This window comes from Pituophis catenifer, unplaced genomic scaffold (genome assembly GCF_029215685.1).
Source record: "Pituophis catenifer annectens isolate HBS135680 unplaced genomic scaffold, rPitCat1.0.hap2 SCAF_1, whole genome shotgun sequence".
In the NCBI taxonomy this organism is placed as follows: Eukaryota; Metazoa; Chordata; class Lepidosauria; order Squamata; family Colubridae; genus Pituophis; species Pituophis catenifer.
In genome coordinates, this window is record NW_027256881.1 from 23,781,276 (window position 1) to 23,795,975 (window position 14,700).

At 39.3% G+C, this 14,700-nt stretch overlaps 1 protein-coding gene across 1 annotated transcript in view; it reads right to left on the reverse strand.

The window, feature by feature from the left end:
* Positions 1–1,627: 1,627 nt before the first annotated feature.
* OTOF (otoferlin) overlaps positions 1,628–14,700 on the reverse strand; it is a 177,442-nt gene continuing 164,369 nt past the window's right edge. Inside the window, exons 40-47 of the mRNA XM_070947052.1 lie at positions 13,493–13,653; positions 12,688–12,830; positions 11,207–11,295; positions 9,762–9,860; positions 5,767–6,008; positions 5,171–5,349; positions 2,058–2,158; positions 1,628–1,808 (exon numbers count right to left, since the gene is read on the reverse strand). Of these exons, the coding sequence (XP_070803153.1) occupies positions 1,628–1,808; positions 2,058–2,158; positions 5,171–5,349; positions 5,767–6,008; positions 9,762–9,860; positions 11,207–11,295; positions 12,688–12,830; positions 13,493–13,653 (1,195 nt within the window). The remainder of the gene's footprint in view (positions 1,809–2,057; positions 2,159–5,170; positions 5,350–5,766; positions 6,009–9,761; positions 9,861–11,206; positions 11,296–12,687; positions 12,831–13,492; positions 13,654–14,700) is intronic.

Below are 14,700 nucleotides of genomic sequence, written 5' to 3' on the forward strand. Positions count from 1 at the left end.
GCAGGGGGCAATCTCTTTTCATAGTAAGGGGAAACTGCAGCATCAGATTCCAAGAAAATATGCCAAGATTTCTTAAGTAGCTGATCACTCCAAATATAATATGAACAGGAATCCTTTGAAATTTCAGCTTTTGGGGGAGACACACTTTTGTGATATCAACAAAGGAAGAAAACAATAAAAAACAGAAAAGAAGGGAGATTTTGGATAAATGCAATCCACACAAAATAGAATCCTGGTCGTCAAGGTAATTCCACTTAAGATTAATTCATTCATGGAGGACACTGAAATTGAGGTAACAACAAATAAATGTGGGAGGGGAGGCATTAAGTTGTTGAAGAGACTGAAGGACATTGCTGAAAAGAGAACTTACAGTGAACCTTGGGAGGGAGACATTCTTCCTTTTTCAAGTCACAAAGCAACAATAAAGCAATTCTGGATCTGATTCCTGCTTTCAAAATCCAAAATTCAAAATCCAAAAAAAGAAAAAAAAGAAAAATAAAAGGTCCAAAAATACACAAGGAAGCTACTAAACAGAAATGAAAGGCTGTTTCTGACAATCAGGTCAGAAATGGGAGAATAGGGCAGCTGTCTCATGCTCCCAGAAGCTTCTTGACCATATAACCAGGCATGGAGTAAAGGAAAAGGGCCACCATGATGAGAAGTAGAAGAGCCAGGACAATCTTGATAATGAGCCATTTGTAACGGGTACAAATGAGGTATCTGATAGACTTGAGTGGGTTCAGGAACCAGATGAAGGATGTGTCTGGACGACTGAAAAGGAAAAAATAAATATTCAACTTTTGCCTACAACTTACCATCCCAAGAACACCCACTGTTCAATAGCAAATTGCTTCTTTAAATATGTCAAAGCTACCAAAATGAGCAAGATTTGGCACCTTCTCATTTATCCTATTGTTGGCCTGATGGCACAAGAAAATTCTTGATGAGAGGCTAAATCAAACACAACAACAAGCCTTGTTCATCACCACCCAAATACATGACAAATCCTTTTGTATCAGTAAAGGTAAGGTACAAAGGTTAGAAACCTATCCAGACCTTGGTGGCCTAATGCCAAGCTAACAAAAAGGGTTTTATCTTTTGCAATCTTGCTTCAGAAGCCCCAATAAAATAGCTTGTCACCCATAAATCCTTGACAGGATGTTGGGATGTGATTTTCATAACACAAGGCTTTTCAGCCATTTGGAAGAGTGTAGTGGGCTACTCCTCAGGTTTTGGAGGGATTTTTGTGAGCTAGAGGTTTTCTGAATTTCCTTTTCTCCTCACCAAGAATTTTATTTTCTTGGATGTTTAGGTCTTGAATGTTCAGTTCCATGGCTTGTTTTCAAGCCTAAGATTCCATTCTGCAATGATCTGATACAATCATCAAGAAAACTATCTCTGAACGTGTCAAAACCACTCAATCAGTAACCTTAGCAAACCCTCACACGTTTGGATAGAAGAACATGCATTCTACCTTGGGGAATGGCAGCATTATAATTTGCAAGCTACCTACCATCCTCACTTCAGCCGACCTATATTTACAATGGACTTATCGTGGCATAAAATGATACTGTAAGCATGAATAGGTGGAAAAACAGAAATACCCTAGGCAAAGAAGGAAGCCTACTCAGGCCCCGAGAAGTTTCTTGACCAGATAGCCAGGCATAGAGTAAAGGAAGAGGCCAATCATAAGGAGCAAGAGAACGAGGAGAAGGATTTTCAGCAGAAGCCAACGATAGGTATGCCAGATAAAGTAGCGGATGGACTTGAGAGGGTTCAGGAACCAGATGAAGCTGGTATCTGGGCGGCTAGGGCAGGGTGGGGCAAGGAGAAGAGAGAGGCCAACAACATATAAGTAAGAGAAAAACAGGAAAACTGAATGGAGTCATGGGGAAGGACGGGTGATGACAGTAGAGGCAGTCTAATTTTGCTTTCTGCCATAGTACCGTGTGTTGATAAACTCTCCCATGGCCTCCCCAATTCAGTATCCACACAGGATACAGGGTATCAGTCTGCTTGGATATCCCTGCTCCCATCATCCTTTCCCATGCACTCACTTGGGTTTTTCCAATGGGTCTGGCTCATTACGAGCCAATCCAGCTGGGCATTTCTCGGCTTCCTCAGCTGTCAGTAAATGAAGCTCAGCTTCCACTTTACCCTGCAGGGGGGGATCAAAAGTTTACAGAGAATGAACAAGGCTACACTTTTAGATACGATAAAGGTACAGGTGAATTTGTTTGTATGATAAGAAGGATATTGTGTAGACATTTGTAGAAAGTATGGAAATGATCTTGATGGCAACATTTATTATTTATTTATTTATAAAATCGAAGACACACGGGGAGGGTGGGGTTGGAGTGGGGGGAAGGTGAGATGTGTTATTAATCAACCACCTCCATTGCGCTGTTCCCCTACTGGAGCCCCAAGCTGACTGGCAAAGCCATGTCTTTAGGCCCTTATGAAAAGATAGGAAGGTTGGGGCTAACCTCACATATTTGTTAAAATAGCCTAGCTCTGTTACTAAAGCAACGAAGGGTAAACATCTCATAAATCCACAACCAACAATAGCAATAGCACTTAGACTTAAATATCACCTCACAGTCCTCTCTAAGTGGTTTACAGTGTCAGCATGTTCCCCCCAACAATCTGGGTCTTCATTTTACCGACCTCGGAAGGATGGAAGGTTGAATCAACCTTGAGCCGGTAAGACTCGAACTGCTAGCAACTGGCAGACAGCAGAAGTAGCCTGCAGTACTACATTTAACCACTACACTACCACGGCTCTTATGAAAGCATTCGTAAGTGGTTCAGACACCTGCCTAATTCACAGAAATATAATATATCATATATTATTTATAATCTCAAAAATATAATTACAGAAAGGGGAGGAGGTACAGCACAATGACACTTGTAAAATCCTGTTAATATAGCCCATCTCAATAAAATTAGCTTTATCCTTCCTGTGGAGAGGACCTTATGTCTTGGTCTGGTCCATCTAGTAGCACTGACATCAAATCGTGCAAGTCTTATTATGCACCTCCTCCCCTTTCTTATATTTTTCTGAATTAGGAAATATTAGCCACTTACAAACGTTGTTTATTGTGGACTAAAGGTATTTTTTACCCTTTGTCACTTTGGTAATAGAGCAAGCATGTCTCCAGCAAGCTCATCTCTTTACCATATTCAACCCTAACACCTACCCATCAACATGAAGAATTGGTGGAACGCCCCAGTTGGTATTATATTTAGATACCAAGGAGAAAGATATCAGCTAAACACTGTTGAAAGAGCGGAAGAATTTTATCAAATAGGTTGAAAATGAACTTAACATCTTCAGGTATAATACAGGATAAGCAGAAGGAGCCGGAAATAAAGGTAAAATATCGAAATATAGAGACTGTACCAGAAGAATTGCCTTTGGATTTATTGGATACCCCAGCTGGACTATCTATAAATCTGAGAGAAGTGGCATCTAACCTCAAAGTGATGACTTATCAAGGCAAGGATAAGCATGGAAACCAATTAGGTGAAATACAAGGGATAAAAAAGAAATATGAGATACAAAAACAAAACCAACAAGACCAATCTACAAAGCAGAACAAAATCCGACCGGATGATACACAATCTGTAGAAAAGAAACCAGGATGGAAAACAAACCCACAAAAAGAAAAGAAAAACAGAAATAGGCGGCATAAAAATAGAAATTTCTAAATCAGGCAACAGTGAAGCCAGTGACTTTAAAATATGAATTATTATGTGTAAACACAGAAGAGGCGACGTATTGGTTAATATCATCCTGAAGATTGTGGCAGATCTCTGCATGGCCGTAATTTGGGGACGTGAAATGAGCCTTAAACTGATGGATTTGAATTATCCATTTTGGAATTTTTTTTTTTGTTGTTGATAAATATAATATATTATTTCGAATTACAAGGCAAGAGAATTATGCTGGGGCATGCAGAAGATCGGGTTGTTACCCACTACGATGACGGGAATTAATAATCCTGATGAAACCCATAATTATTACTATATGGAATATAATTATAATGTCACTCGGGTGGTTGTTTTTACTTTTATATATATAAGAAGATATTTACTACTGATGGGGGCAGATATGATTGAAGATCTTGAATAAACTGTTGCACCAGCAAGTTACGTTACCCGATTATGGATGTTGGTTCTACCAATCCAGTGGAAAGATCTTTAAGAAGATACTATATGGATTATAAATTTAAAGTTATTGTCTTTTCTTTTTTTTTTTTTTTATTTAGATATAATGGAAAATATAGACATAGATTTTTAAGTAGTGTGGGCAGTGAATCAAAGATATTAAGAAATGTTGTGTATGGTAATTTTGCTTGATAGTGGGTGAATAAGCTAGTTAGTAGATTGATTAGTCTAAGAAAAGGGATTTTTAAGTGATATATTTAGGGGAGTGGAGGAAATGGATAGAGTGGAATAAATGTTAAACTAGATTTGATGGGGAAGGCTGCTTTGAAATGTCATAGTAATATACATAGAAGATTAAATGTTAAAGTAGGACTTATTGTATAGTTTTAAAGTGGAGAAGTTATTTTATAATGTCATAGTATAATGTCTTTCTTTTTTTTTTTTTCTTCTTCTTTTTTTTTCCTTTTTTTCCCCTTTCTTTTCTCTTTTCTCTTTTCTGAAATGTATGGCTAAAGGGGGATGTTATAATATTAATAATATTTTTAGTAGGTAAAGGTCAATATCTAGAGGAGGGAGTAATTAATCTGTTATGAATTAGGTTTTTTATTGTTATGAAGAAGTCACAGGGGGGGATGGGTGGGGTGGGGAGGGGGGGGTTAGGGAGGGGGAGGGAGAGGGGGGGAAAAAAAGGGGGAAAAATCTGTATTTGAAAACTTTTTCAATAAAAAAAAAAAAGAATTGGAAAGAAGCACTGAGCTACTATTATAAAGCCACACAATCCAAGAAATGCTCCATAGGAATGCTATTCTATGTGAGCTGTCCTTACTTGTGAGTTATTGCTTATCCCATAATTTCCTACCGTCTTTCTGGGTCTGTTTAGGGACTTTCCCTTTCACTCCTACAATCTAAAATAATATTTTTCCAATTTTCTTGGCTTTAGGTTTTCTCATTTCTCTCTCTCCTTTAAACAGCAATGCTAGGTCTCCCGCATCAACATTACCGTCATCTCCATTTCATCGTTCTCATTTCGAGCCAAAAAGGGCCACCAGCCCTTCACCCTCTTCTGCTTGAAGATAGAGATCAAGGGCACCTCTATTTCACCAGTTCCCAGTTCCATGCTGCACTGCTTGGCTGTCTTCGCACCACGCGGGAAGCGGTTCAAGTCAAGCTCAATGCCTCCTATGGGAGTATGAAGAGAAGGGAAAAATATTGATGATTCCCTTAGCTGTGAGACAAGGGCTGCTAGAGATAAATCAGAATATTATAATCTTCTATGTTTTTTTGGCTCAAATTTTAAGTTGAAAAGGAGCATGGGATTTATAAGGCCAACTTCTATTTTTAAAGGAACATTCCAAAATATTAAAATTAATGAGTCTCAGATTAATGTATGTCATCTTAATTTTAATTGGTGCAGTTTGATAAAACAAACTACTGATGACATCCCCACAGTCTTAAACTCTGCTTGTTACTTATTCCTGAGAGGATTATCCATCATCCCCTATGTCAGCCCATCTTCAGTTTCAGTTGTATTTCTGATCCAGGAACATCTGCTTTCCAGAAGTTAAATCTGATCAGCAATCAAGGCCTCCGACGTACCAAGGAAGTCATCAGCAGAAAAATGATCAGCATCCCACACTTGTAATGTGAGTCGGGCTGGAATCTTGTATTCCGTTTCATCCCAGGAGAACATAGATTCTTTCTTAGAAATGACAATCTTTTCTTCAGCTGCAAGGTAGTCGAAAGGAAAGATGTAGCGCCAGTTGAAATTGCCCTCTCCTGTCAGTGAGTGGTAGTGGACATCAGTATCCTGCTTGTCTTCTTGCTGGCCCTTCAACCACCTGCATGAACAAAAACAAGGAAGTTGATCAGAAGAAAGGATGAGATTGGGGGGAAAAAAACAGCCATATCATTGAATGATTGAGTTCATTCTTGGTCAACTCAATCAGCAGTGGAGAAGGATGGCAAAATATAGTTTGGGAAGATGGAGAGCTTTGTTTGCAGGGAGATGGAGGAGACCATGATGATGTGAAGTGAATCTACCTCTAATTTAGTAGATGGGTTGGACTGCAAGTCTCATCATCCACAGCCAGCAGAATAATGGGCAACAAGTAATGCAAACCAAATACTTTTAAAAGGAACCAGTGGAATATAGATATAACTTTAGTGAAAGAACAGATGTGCCATAAAGGAAGGGGAAAAAATCATAATCATGATTAAATGGAAAGTGTAAGACAGAAATTCAGAAGATTTAAAGATTCTGTTGTTATACCCTACAACAATAGAGTAGCATTTCTGTAATCTCTGAAGTGGCCTATTTCACAGAGACAAAGCAGATTGAGGAATACCGGATTAAAAAGTCTTCTCCTTGAGTGTGACTCCATGTTGTAAGTGAGAAAAAGTAGTGGCAAAGACCTCAAAATGCAGCCATCTTTAGAAGTCCAAGTGACCCAGACAGTACTTTGGATTACTCTGAATGAAGACAGTCAAATTGTTATTTCACAAAATGACCACACTGCTTAATGTGAAAGTGATTCATACCTATTCTAAAAGATTTGGAATTGTTCTGTTAAGCAGAGAATGGAGATAGAAAGGAAGTATTTTCTGTAATTTTTCTTTCTCTTGGGTTGCCTGTCATGGCACATGTCAAGAACATTTCCCATTGGAATTCAAGGAACAACATTCATTTGGGGATACCAGAAATGGTCATTTTTTAATTATGAAACAACCTTGCCTTCCCATACAAACAACCCTCTGAACCTCCAAATAAATTCTTGGAAGCTAAAAATAGTCATTTTTCAGCTTTAGCCTTGAAATGTTGCCTTTATTACCAGTGTTGAGTTTATGATGGTTTTCAGAAACGACAGTCAAATATCAGGAAATTCTGCCATTATACCAAAATTATTTCATAGATTTCCCCAGGAGTTTCATGCTGAGCATTTGCATGATTCTGCTTGATACAGCTGAAAACAGACCATGTCTTCTGTGAGGTTGATTGTTCCATTGTGGTGAGATTATTTCTGCTCAAATAAGAGGCTTTGCCTGACATGTCCCCAAATGATTGTCCAAAATGCTTTTCCCATCCTCCAAAGCATGCAATAGAGAAGCAAGCCGTCTTTGTTCAATGCTCCCATCCGCACAATCTCCTTGCCAAGCCAGGCCTCTGCCTCTTGACTGAGAATTATGGTTCACAAAAAGCAAAACACTCACATTACCGCTTCAATTTCCCAAAGCATGCAGAAAGCCAGAAGACAAGAACACTCCACATTCAGTCAGAAAGAAGAAAATCACCCTTTACATGTATCATACAATTCGCTCCAAGGCATATAGACTGGGTGGTTTGGCAGAAGTGCATCTAACCGGGAAGGTGTAAAAATACATCTGTGAAATCTTGAATGGAAAGCACATCATTCTCCTGCCCTCTAACAATGAAATCACTGCACCATCATGAATCCTACCAGCAGAAATCTTCAAACTGTTCTGCTGAATAACAGCTGACTGGGATTTTTTATTATTCCAATGTCTGGAATTATGGCATTGGGCTATAAAAATATGGAAGAGAAAATCCAAAATTACCAAGAAGACCACATGGCATTGGGCTATGCAAATATGGAAGAGAAAATCCAAAATTACTACGAGGAATGTTTTTTAAGTAGAAAAAAATTCTGAATAGGGATGAATACATAACCCAATACTGTTTTGTGTTGTATTTGTCTTTTTTGGAACCACCTAAGACTAAGAGTCAAAAGCTGCTCATTCTGGTGCCTTTTGTGATGATCTACCATAAAAAGGATCAAGGAAAAAGAGACTAGTATTCCCCCTCCAGGATCAGCTCATGAGTTGCTACTGAGTTACTTGGATATACAGTTTATATTAAACCATTTGCTTAGCTAACAGAAACATTCTGGATATGCCCACTTAGTTTTCTACTGTTGTTTTAGATGTTTCTGATCACTTGCCTTTTCCTAAGAAGGTGTCTCATAGCAGTTGAAACTAATGATCAATCTATCCTAGGATTGTTTGTCTCACTGGCATTAGCTTTTCAGACAGATCTCATTCTTCTTCTAGGCTTCTCCCTCCTTCCTCTTTGACATTTCTTTGATTAATTCCTTAGATCAAGGGATTGTGCTTCCAGTGTTTCCTACTGACTCAGGCTTAAGTATGACTGAATGTACGTGTGCTCTGGAGCACTGACAGTTCCACACATATATGAATGAAAATGTCCCTCTTGATGATCCATAAACAGAAGAAAGGGGCTATATATCAAAATGATGTCCAATTACTTTCTTTTCTTTCTTTTTAAAAAATATTTTTATTATTTACATATAACTATATCGAATACAGTGTGATTGACCTGGCATTTCATCCGCTGTAAAAACGCCATAAAAACTGGTGGCTCATGGAGCACAGGTGTTCTGTTTTCTTTTCTGTATATGTCACTGATTGCTTTATCATTATGAGATTCTTTGTTTTCCTTCTACTCACTATATCATGTGTTCTGGTCAAACCACTGAAACTATGCTACAGTTCCTATGTCACATAAGAGAGATTGGCATGCGCCTAATAAAATAACTCAAGGGTTCCTTACTTAGAGACCATCAGACAGTTTCATTTTTTTTAGCAGGTGTTACTCTATGATGCACAGATTTTCCAATTACTTGTTCGCATTTTGAAGTGTGCACATGATGCAGTTGGACATATGAAATGATACTTTGCAAGAAGACTATTAATAGATGGGAAACAAAAGAAGTCAAAACAACAAAAATACCTTTAGATGGTCCAGAATGCTCCAAGTTCACCACATACTTTATTTTGCTAGGGGAAATTGCTTTGAAAGCAGTTCTTCAGCTCTACCAATACTTGTACTTCCCTACTTTATGGAAAAATATTGGTAGAGCTGACAGAATGTTATGGAGTTCTTTATGGAAAACTAGGAAAGCACACTAGGCAGATCTAAATGGTGGCACCTCCACCACAGGAATTACTGTACAAAGGATCAAAAGTAAACTTCTCTGTGCTTTCTCTTGCTCAAATCAGGGGTGGGTTCTACTTACCTTTGCTACTGTTTTGCAACGGGAGTGTGCGCGCGTGCACTTGCTTCTGCACATGCACAGAAGCTTCTCTGCATGTGCAGATGATCAATTATGACATCCGGGCAGGTAGGCGGAGCCTCCCGCCACTTTTACTACCAGTTCTAAAGAACCGGACAGAACTGGAAGCAACCCACCACTGGGTCAAATAGTCCTGCCTCTTGGATGGGCTGAGTAGTAAGTCTTGGTCAATAACTCCTTACCATGTCTGACTTCATCATCTTCAGGATAACCTCACTGATGTTCTCAGGAATTGCCAAAAGCTCACACCTAGCTATCACGCACAGCAGACAGTGGCACACAAGAACAAAAACACACAGAACAGAAGAAAAGGGCAGGACAGAGAAGCAAAGTATCCATTACTGCTGCCTGCACAGAGCAGATGCTTTGCCTATGAAACAATCAGCCATCCTCTGCAGAGACTTGAGAGCCAAGCGGCACCAAAATCACAAAAAGCTCACACATAGAATACCCAACTGGCCTTGAGGGGCCGCATGTACGTACCCCCGGACAAAAATGTCACTGGATTTCTCGCCAGTGAAGTAATCATCGTCCTCCAGGACTACCTCATCAGTGTTCCAGATTATTACTCTAAGTTCATATCTGGCAAGGAGGAAGGAAGGGAGACAGGGGTGAGCAGAGGAGAGGAAGGATGGAGGTGGATCTTGAGGGTATAAGGTTGCCAATAAAAATAACGTGCATATACTTTTAAGACATCTACCCCCACCCAGGAAGATTTGAGCTGCTTGAACAAGACCATTATATCTTGGGCTTGTTTAGTTTCCTCTTCAGTTGTTTTGGACTTATAACTGGAGTTGAAAAGTATCTGCTGGGACTCCGCAAATTCAAAGTGATGTTTGCCCCCTACTTCTCTAAAGAAACAGCAGATATCCTCTCAATCCAAATTTGCTTTTAGTGACTAAGGACAGGCCAGCAACATAGATAGACAGTTTGCTATTAAATAAGCTTGCGTTAGTCAGAATAGGGTGGGGACCAAATGACATCCTATTGATTTTGTCCAAAACCCAGCCTCTAATAAAGTAAGGTTCAGATTCACACGCCTTAACCCAATCTGTTTTATTTTTGAGATGTTGTTCCAAAACAGTGTAATTTCCCACCAAAGTTATCTCTCTAAGGTAGCATCTTGCTTCCAACAGTAAGAGATGCTCATAGATAACCCATCAAGAAAAGCCTGAAGACAACTGCTCTCTGCTATCACCAAAAATGGTGATAGATGATGAATTTCACTATTCTCTATTATTTAGGATTATCCATGCCTCCAAAACATTTAGAATAAATTGTTTATTCATTTGCAATTCATGAATCAAATGCAATTCATAAATCAGTGACCATGTTTAGCTTTCTGCATAAACTGAAAAATAATGTGGCTACTTAAGAGTTGCCTTAACTTTAACAAAGGATTCATTAAAGCATTAACTTCTTTTTTTCTGGCTCATGAGGAAGCTTGAACAAAGGTTGGAGCCACTTTAATGGATAGGAAAAAAAAAAGGCTGAACTTATACATGTGAAGCATGACAATTAATCTGTCTTGTTTCATCAGCAAAGTTATCTCCAAAGACTGTGCAGAACTTCACATCTGAATTCAAAGCAGTGCTTTGGGTTATAGGCAGGGATTCATTTTGCACGTGTGGTAATTCCTTCAACCAAATTCATCTTTTCCTGGGAAATGCATCTTTTCCTACAGAATCAGTTTTTAAAAATGCTAAAAACATGCTTTTCTCCATCTATTCAATTGTATATAAAAACATTGATAATTAATTACAACTTTATCTTCTCTCTCTCTCCTATTTCTCAGTTCCAGTCATACATTACTCAACCTTTTGCACCTGGAAGATGTCTTGTTTTTCCAGCATGCACTAAACCCATCAGACTTAGGACCTTCCAAGTAGAATCCCACCCCCCTCACCCAAACTAGGGCAAGGCATTACTTCTTTGGTTTCCTTGGTGAGATGTCAATGGCAGGGCCTGGTGCCGGCATGTCCATCGGGAACATGTCCACCCATAACTCCAGCCGTCCCTGCAACATTGGAAAGACCCAGTTATTGGTTCCTGATGCCCCCAAGTTTAACTTCTTACCGCTGGATTCCATTTTCAGGCTCCCACTGCTTCTTTGTTTATCTTATCTATTATAAACCCTTGTTCATCCCAATATTTATAAACATGAGATTAGTCAGGTGATTCATTTTGAATTATGGACAGTGGAACACTTCTCTGAAGTACATAAGCTGAATTCAAAGGGAACATCCCTCCTTTATTGCTTTCTCAGTCCAGTGTAATTAGCATTCAGAGATACATTGCTTCAGAACATAGAGGCTCTAATAAGTAAGTCACTCATATTCTACCAATCTATTCAATCAACTGGTGGCTCATGGAACACATGTGTTCTTTCAGAGAAACTTGTTATCGTAACCAAGTTCACACTCTTAATTCCCACCTTCTTGCCACTGAACAGTTGTCATATTAATACACTAATGATCTAAACAGTGGACTCTCCTTCTGCCCAACTGATTAACACTGGGAAAACTGTTTCTCTAAACCAGGGGCGTCAAATTGGCAGCCCGTGAGCTGGATGCATCACACGCAGGCCACGCCCACCCCAGCTCCGCGAATGGGAAAAACATTGTGAAACGTCACATGACAGCTATGTGACACTGTGAGTTTGACACTCGTGCTCTAAAAGGTTACTAAACTCTTTTACTTCTCAGCATCAAAATGAAAAGGATAAGAAGGTATAGTAGCTATGCCAAGAAGGACTGAAGACATTTCCAGCCTACAGAATGATGTCCTTTGTATCTCTAAGGAAAAAGCTATTAAGAACTATGCCATCTAAAAGTTGATAGTAGTGTACTTTAAGAGAGCTCTGAGGTGAGTAACTTCAACTCCTATCCAAGCTTTGTGTAAAGCTTCTCTAATGTGTTAGCTATGCAGGATGAAGAACTGCTCCCATTTAAATCTAAAAGGACTGTACACCTCCTCCTAGATTCAGGCCTACAAGTCACGTTGCGACCAACCCCAAAACCCGTAAAAGGAGACACTTTTAATGGATCAGTTCCTAATATTGACTCTATACATTTCATTTACAAATGAAAAAAAAGAAAGAAAGGACTCCTCTACAACCAGTGCAGACTTCTACTCAGAAAAGATTATAATGGTAAACTCTTTCCAAAGCTTTTTAGAAACTTCCTTTAAATGACGAGCAACACAACTTCTTAGGATTGTCACCTGTGATCTGATCAGACTCGCGGGCATTAAGAAATGTCATACGTTTATGCAAAAAGGGTCTTCCTTAGTGTAATGCTTAGCCTTTATAAGAAAGAGTATAAGACACAAACAGAAGTTATAGCAGAATGCAAACACAATTGATGTGCTAGGCCAACAGAACAGTGGAGACAACAATATTGCTAAGTACCTGCTCAATTCCTGGCTTGTCTGGGTTCAGCAACGGCCTTGTTTCCACATGCTCAGGCACTAATTTGCAGCCCACACGGGGGATATCCTCCCAGTGGTGCAACACAGTCAGTGCCAGATGCTCATCTGTCTGCTTTTTCTGACCTGCAAGCATGGAGAATACAGCAAAGATTCGGAGGCAATGAAAGAATGCAACCAAGGTTGGTTTTGTTATTTATTTATGCCTTCCTCATCCATATAGATGCTGGGCAAAGTACAAGTTCAAAAACCAAGCCACCCCATGAAAGCCAAACACAATTAAATATACCACAATAAAGGATTATATTAGCAAAACTGTGTTTGAATAATATGGTTCAAGTAGAATGAAAGTAATCCAAATGTTGGGTGAAGATTAATGGAAAGTTTTCATATACATCTTCTGAAAATTAAATAAATTAGTATAATGTTGTTTGTATTGAATAACTTAATTTTATTTATTAATCACCAGAGGAGAAAGAAGATAAAGTGAGTAACAGAAAGTTGCCTGGATATCTCTTTCCTTCATAATTCAAGCTACTGCATAGTCTCACTCTCGATTTAACATTTCTCTAATAATTGTGGACATTTTCAAGTATATCTTTACAGCCACGAGAGTGAGGATTTTGATTTTTGGAAGATAAACCTTTGATTCTCAGGATTCTCAATCTATGTTTACTTCTAAAGTCAAACTTTTTACAGTATAATAACACAATTTGGTTATAAAATAAAAAAAGGTTATGCTTCATAAACTCATACATCACTGAAGTGCCTTGATTTTCAGCACTTACCATTTTCATCCTCTACTTCAGTGGGGCCAGTGAAGACTCGATTGGTCACTTTCACTCTGCCTCGAGGGCCATAGTGGGGACCATCAACTTTTCCTTCTTTACAAAGCTTGGATAGGATTTGGGTAGGCTTTTGGGGGTCTCGCCACATATTATATCCATGGCTGTGGAGAGAAAGATAGTCAGATCAAGTCTTCAGGTCTGTAAATTTGTAATCCCGCCTTTAACAGATGCTCTTTTAAAATCAGGATGATCAGAATTATAAGATTGCATTAATAAGTGGACGAGTGATTTATGTGTTCTGACCTAGGCTTCCTTAGAGAGCATGAAGCAAAGTCAAAACCTCTTTTAGTAACATGACTGTGAATTCCGTTCATTCACAGTCAACAAGGCTTTGGCAAACAGTCTTTCAGAGGAATGTTTATCAACCCCCACCTTATCTCACTTGGAACACTGCCAGAGAACCAATTTCCAAATGCAGAGCAAGGCCAAACTTGGCACTGAGTCTATTAGAGTCATGAACAGAACTTTCCAATCTTGAAATGAGATGAACTAACTGCTTCCTGCAAAAGCCCACATCCTGTTCGCTCCTCTTTTATGGCCTATGGGAGGGGCCAATCGTCTCCAAGGTGTGGCCTTACTCCCGAGACTACCCTGCTTTCTTAATTGTTCTTGTCTTCTGGCAGCTCTGCACATGTGCACACTGGGAATGGGCTCTAGCTGTTCCTCTGCCTTGCTGCTGTCTAACTCTGCCACTGATGCAGAGCCCTCGTCCGATCTTTCCCCAGCCCTGGACTGGCCCAAGTTCCTCCCCAACCTCCTCACTGTCTGACTCTGCTGCCAGCTCCACTGGCTGCCAGCGGGCCACAACATTATGACTAGAAGTATATCTAGTCTACTTCTAGTATATCTAGAAGTATATCTAGTAGAAGTATATCTACAATATCCTAGAAGTATTTCTTCATATACAAATGAGACCAAGACCTCATCTTAAACAAGTGGGCTATATCTGGATCTGAAACACTATTCTCACTAGCATCTGAACATTATTTACCTCAGCTGACTACACATGATAGACAGAGGGGATACAGCTAATGCATCCAACATGCAAAGCCAGTGCTTTATCTGTTAAATTAGGGCATATGTGCCAAAATCCTATTAGATTTTAGACAGATTTTTTTCTGTCCCTTCTATCTATCAGGAGCAGTCAG